Source organism: Formica exsecta, unplaced genomic scaffold, assembly GCF_003651465.1.
Source record: "Formica exsecta isolate Colony F162 unplaced genomic scaffold, ASM365146v1 scaffold4, whole genome shotgun sequence".
NCBI classification, from domain to species: domain Eukaryota; kingdom Metazoa; phylum Arthropoda; class Insecta; order Hymenoptera; family Formicidae; genus Formica; species Formica exsecta.
Window position 1 is genome coordinate 2323395 of NW_021851238.1, and position 6727 is coordinate 2330121.

Below are 6727 nucleotides of genomic sequence, written 5' to 3' on the forward strand. Positions count from 1 at the left end.
ACACAAAATAATATGCTATATCGTCGAGACGCGTCGTTCGTCACAACCAATACATTATGTTAGCTAGTACTTACCCAATCCTTATCGGCTGTCGCGGACTGAGAGCAAAAAATAAAAGAAAGACATGAGAAAAGAAGTTAAGATTAATTATTTCGTAAGTAATTTCATAAGCAAGCGAGCAAAACCGTTATTTGGACAGTTTACAAGATAAACAAGCGTTTAAAGATTATACCGTGTAACTTATGTATATATGTATATATATATATATATATGTATATATGTATACATATATTAACTCAGGCGTCGCGTACATCTCGGGAATCACATTCGATATGAATATTTCAAGAGTTCTTAGTGCCGGCTACATTTTTTAAACCCAATTCCCGGGTTATGGTGGACTGTCGACGCGGAAGGTGCCTCTGAGTTTCGTGAAAAGGGTGATTCGTAGCGTATCTAGGAAGAAAGCAGGACACGTGCGCGGTTCTCGCTCTAGCGTACGAATTATCAAAGCGGTACTTTCCTCGCGCAAGTAAGGGAGCTTCTCAACGAAGAGAGAAGCATGAAAAGACTCGCGCACTTCTCTTGTAGAATGCACAATTTGCGAGATATTTGGGAAAATCCGAATTTCAATTTGAACATTACGACGAAGCGCTGGCGATAGCTTTAGAAAGTTTCTGAAATCTTCGCGAGAATACATGTACTTACGATTTATATTTAATTTTTTTTTTTTTTAATATATTAAAATATAAGATTTTTAAAATCTTTTCAAAGATCAAAGTAAGAAAGCTGAATTTATTTTTACGATTTTTGTGTAAAAATACAACTCAAGATGATTCATGAAGCGTGAGTTTGATTTGATTCCAATAAGACCGTCCTAAAGTAATCGGCATGCAAGAGACACTTAATATGAAGTCCTGACGACGCTTGCACGACTTCCAATTTCGTAGACAAGCGCGATCCTCAATATATTTAACTATGGATCCTGACGACCTCGTAAAGATAGAGGAAATAGTCTCGCATAAGCGACCATCTCGGGAGTGCTCTCAAGGAATCGAAATCGGGGATTGTTTCGCGGTGGTTTATTTTCTTGGATATATTACATAGCGCGCGTTGTGTTTGGAAAGAGGAAATAACGTTTGGTTTATGCTATCGACACTATCGTAATATAATAGAATTTACAGTGGTCGCAGGACAAAAATACCGAGTGAATTTAAAGGAGATATGGCAAAAGCGATTCGATACATATTCGTTTATTCTGTCATCGCAGAATACAGATATATAATGTATAAAAAAAATTTTGTCCAAGAAAAAAAAAAAAGAATTCTTGATTTATCATCAGATTTTCTATTTTGCAAGAATAATAGTTTCATTATTGTAAGTATTGTAATATTTTCAATATTCTTATATTTTTTATTATACTTTTTTTACTTATATATATATGTGTAAAATATTTTCTTTGCATGAAAAAATAATCAATTATTTTCAACTCATCTGCAATAAAGTTATATAATTTGCGCTCTTTTGATAAAATTGTTTCAATTTATAGTAGGTTTTTCTCACGAAGTTGATAGTCTACGTTATTAATTAAGACATAAATATTGTGCGAATCCTACGTCAAACATCAAAAAGCATACTGATTTTAGCGATTTACTTGGTAATCGAATATTATACACATACGGAGATATAAAATTGAACGATATTAATTAATGGCTATAACCAAATCGTTTTGTTACTTTTCGATGCATAAATGTTAATTAAATTTCTCTTAATTGAAATCGTGCTGTAGTTACACAGTATCGTATATTTCCCTTTTTCTCTCTCAATACGATTTATTATTAATTTTAAATCATTCAATTCATTGTACATCCAGAGAGCCTGTGACATACATAATTTCATATATGACATATTTATTTTATTTAATATTAACAATTTACATTCTTTTAATGAAATTTTTATAATATAAACATAAAATACATAGAATATATACACAAGTATCATTTTTTACTTTTTTTAACAGCAATTTCAATTATCGTACGCGCGTCAATAAAGCCAATCATTATTTTCCCGCTACTTATGATTATTATGACACGCGCTATAACGTTATACCTGTTTTATTTATAAATGTGTGTGCGTAAGCGCAGTGAAGTGTATGTAGACTACGATTTTGAGTCGGTTTAATGCGGATATTGTCCACACAAATCTTCGTGTACTATGCTTTATTTACACGTCGTAAATAAAACCCATTATGTGTGTCGCGCTTTTATATCATAAAATTTCTCTCGACGCCGCATTTATTTCGTGTCCACTTGCGTCCGAGCTAAAAAGCCATGATCAAAGTTCAAATATGAGGCAATTGAAAATATCGCAGCGAGAAGAACAATGAGCCCCCAATAACGCTTAAATATATACGGCATTTAAATTCTCCTCCGGCGTTTAAATTTAATATCAAATCGTTGAAAAGCTACAGCCATCGTGGAATGCTGTATTACGGCTATCGGCGAGAATTAATATCAATTGCTTGTCTTGCGCAATCGTATTACAATAGGAAATGTACGGTAATTATGAACACGTAATAAAGCTGAAAAGTCTGCAATAAAAGTGATATACTATGAAAGCGCGAGACTCGGTGAGTTTCATAACGAATACTTTCAACCGGGCCGGTTGAATATCGCAGATATTACAAGTTCTTCAATCTGGAGTCATATACCTACTCGCTTTATATATTTTTTCGCGAATTGCATTATATATCAGTATTTCGATCTTTGTTCCGATTGTCACGTAATATCAATTTTGCCCCAGAAATGTCTCGTTCAAGCTACACGATAAAAGGCGCGTATATACATGTCCCTCTTTCTCTCCTCGCGCTCTTCGAAGACGAAGAGACGAATGGAGACAAAGGGAGGCGGAGATAAACGCAGATAAATTGGAACGCAGATATATATCGTCGCGAGGAAAGACGAAGACAGGAGAGAGAAAGAGACAGTAGACTTTTTTTGCATAACTCTCGTGTTGATAAAACGATTCTACCACCGGTTACAGGCTGCCCCTCCCCCTCCTGGTGACAAAACGCCGAGGCGTGTCAGAAAAATCGTCCGTACGATATCGCTGTCGTTTGCGTGTTTTCCCAGATGCAGCCGCGATATGTGGGTCATCATTGGCATATCGTCAGAAGCGGGAGAAATCTTCCGACCGTGTACAGATAACGCCGAGACGGTGTTACCCCGGATCCCTCGCTCGCTTTGCAATTCGCTTTATCTCGCGGCTTTTCTCCCTCGGAGAGATCTCCTCTCCTTCGTTTCCGATCTTCCGATATTCCCAGGATGACATAGAATAATACGTATGGCACTGTCGCCTCTGGAAACAATGGATTATTCTCGCATTGATATTAAACGCATAATATGTAATACTTTTTTTCGCAAAGTGTAGCGACTAGGCTCGCTGGAGTCGGAGCTGGGTTAATCCGTTAAGTATACATTAATAATAATAGTAGAATTAAATACATTTATAGTAATGCATTTTTTTTTCTTAATCTTTGTCAAAATTTATGTGGTCACGCAGTAAAGCAGCTTTAAAACATTTTCAAATATGCAGCGATTAAAACCCTCGAATCTCATATAAAAGGAAAAAAGAAAAAAAACAGCTGATATTTAATTTACATCCTTCTCTATTATTACGCGCCAGTTTCCCGTCACATTTTGCGAAATTAAATTGTCAAATATATAGAGATCTTTCGTTTTCCTGATCTGTAAAATTTGAAGACGTCAGCTCTTTGAAAATTTCGCAGAGATCTCGATTAATTACCATAAATTCCGCGAATCCTGCGATAAATTCCAGCGCCGTCAAAGGCTTCGAGACGCTCAGCGGAAGAGGACCGTTTCTTGCTCTTCTCTCGCGGCGCGTAATAAATCGATAATTCTGCTTACAGTCGCGCCGGTGTGCAAGGAGGACCGGATCATAGTGGTCGGCGCGTCGAGGGGCGAGTCGCTCGACATCGCCTGTAGGGTCGAGGCCGATCCGCCGGCGCACAATTTCCGGTGGAAATTCAACAACAGCGGCGAGACCCTAGAGGTAGCACCTGGTAGGTTCTCCATGGAGAAGTCGAGCGGCGTCAGCGTGTTGAGATACACACCGACCACCGAGCTGGATTACGGTACCCTCTCGTGCTGGGCGGACAATCTCGTCGGTACCCAATCCAGGCCGTGTCTATTCCAGCTGGTAGCAGCGGGTGAGTGTGCACGATAAACTACGTACGATGTTCAAAAGGCATCTCACGGGCAAACTTCTTCCGGAAATCGCATTTCCGATCGAATCGAATACGGTATATTGACATGACAAAGGTTTTATTAATCGATCAGTTTCTTTTTGGTTTAATATAGTTTTTACAATATTATCTCCAATGTCGTTGAAAAGAAAATGCAACGAGAATCCAATTGAAACCCAGATTCTAAATAGCCGAAGGTTTGTTTTATTCTCTCTCCTTGTATTTTCATTTATCCACGAGCATCTCGATGATTAAAAGCGAAGGAAGCATCCGATATGCAATCGATAAATATGTAAAACTACCATTCATTGGAAGGAGTACACATTATTGATTATGGATTATTGGATTACAGAGTCGATGTACTTGTTTAAAATCGTGGAAATTCCGGAGTGTTTGAGAAAAAAAAAACAATGCGTTACATATATAAACAAATAAATGACTAAGATATGGGATGTAATTTTTAAGGAAGTATGATCGCGACATTTAATTTAATACTCGCGAAATCGTGAAATAATGCATGAGTTTGAGAAAAAATATAATAAATTTTACGCCGAATTAAGCACATTTTTAATCGCACGAGTTAAAGGAATCGCGCAAAAACGGCGACGATTAAAATGTGTAAAATCTCCGCTGTTTTTATGAGGTCTCCGGGGAGAAGAACGCGAGAGCAGTTCGCCCGCGAATCATCCACCCGCGAGTACAATGGCGAAGCGACCAATCATCGAGCGTTAAATCGGCATTAATCCCTAGGCGAATTTTTTCGCGTTTCCTCGTTTTCCCTTTTTTTTTTCTCCTCCCTCTCCTCCGCCGTCCATGGATGATCGACAGTGACGTTGACATGGCGATCAGCCGAGAACATATTGACGTTGACGAATACGTCGAGTGTTAGCGGCACCTACGTGTATACGTTGTGTAGGTATGTGTGCGTGTGTGTGCACCCTCCCCTCTCGAAAATAAAATCTTTCGTCCTTGTCGCTTTCGCGTACCCATCACGCTCCCTCGCCTCGTATCGAGGATCTCTTTTCCTCTCTTTCCCTCTCTCGCGGTGCTTCGCCGATGCCAACGATCCGTAAACTCGATGGCATGAAATTATTTTTGTACCCTCTCCGCCTTCTCTCTTCTCCGCGACGTTATTGATGTCGGTTACCATTCCGCAAAGCATTTCGGCAAGGAATACGCTCGTCGAAGCGTGATGGAACGGTAAAGAGACGGTATTTCCGGGACAGAATTTTTCGCGATAGAATCGAGAATTGTGTGAGATGTTACTTGTTACGCATATTGAGCAAATATAATTGATACTCCGCGACACACATATTGCGATTCACGAGTATGCAAATACACAGATATTTCGTTCTAGAAAAAATTACGACAGGTGAAAGAAAAGGTCGATATATTTGGAAAAATAAATCGCGAATTTAAAGAAAATATTTATAATAGATAAAAGTCAAGGATATAGATTATAGATAAAACATATAACTCTCTATGGCTTATAAAAAAATCACGACTTTTTCTCTGAATCCAATTTATTATAACCAATTCCCTCTTATGAATTGAATGCAAAACTACGTGGCCTGTATAGTTTTGCTTACATTACCACATGTTCTGGTTGGAGCACTGATTTTTAAATGAAACGCGGAGAGAGAAATATCATATGCAAGAAAAATATGTCGTTCCGCGAGTCATTCAGTATTTGACAAACTTAGCTATCTTCTTTGCTTACAAAACTAATTTGAATTTGCCTCTATCCCAGCTGGAGGCCCTTTACGAGCACAAAAGCGCGAGCTACAACTGTTTCCTCGCAGAGAATGAAGTCCGAGCTACATGTAGAGATACTTAAGAGATGAAAGAACAAAAGAGACGGTCGGAAGAGAGAACAAGCGCACGTAAAATACAAACATTGTCGAGATTCAATATAACGTCCCGTAGATCCCCGCGAGTCATAACGAAGAGAACGATGACAACGAGGACAACTTTGTGATTAACGTGAAAGAAATGAAATCCCAGTCTCGCAGATGAAACGAAAAATATCGAGAGACGGTGATAAGGACAATTCCGCGCGGAATCAAAACACGAAAGACGAGAATGCGCGTACCGATCTATTGTCGAAAATGAGAAGCGCAGAAATTGATTTTGGAAAAGCGCTCTTGACGAAGGCAAAATTCCGACAGCGAAGAGTTTGCGGGGACTCGTGTCACGATAACGCGGGAGAGAGGAGAGGGTGGACAAGAGAATGAAATATCTCTACGTCATTACTATCCTGGTACACTAAATCTCTTGCTATTCCTAGACACACGAGAATTTTTCACTCGCATACCGGGCTTGATTTCCGAGAAAATGACGGACGATGATCTCGTTATCCCGAGCTAATCTATGAAGCCGTTCTTTCGGAAACGTGTGCAAACAGTTCAGGAAATGTCACGGGAGGAAAGTGATCATGCGTGTGAAAAAAATTTAGTCAGAGGGAAA

At 38.8% G+C, this 6727-nt stretch overlaps 1 protein-coding gene across 4 annotated transcripts in view; it reads left to right on the forward strand.

Annotated features, from left to right (window-relative positions):
- The window catches only part of LOC115239956 (nephrin-like), a 379693-nt gene that overhangs the window by 357044 nt on the left and 15922 nt on the right, over positions 1–6727 (forward strand). For all 4 annotated transcript variants that reach the window (XM_029814847.1, XM_029814850.1, XM_029814848.1 and 1 more), the window contains one exon: positions 3926–4225. In XM_029814847.1, the coding sequence (XP_029670707.1) occupies positions 3926–4225 (300 nt within the window). The remainder of the gene's footprint in view (positions 1–3925; positions 4226–6727) is intronic.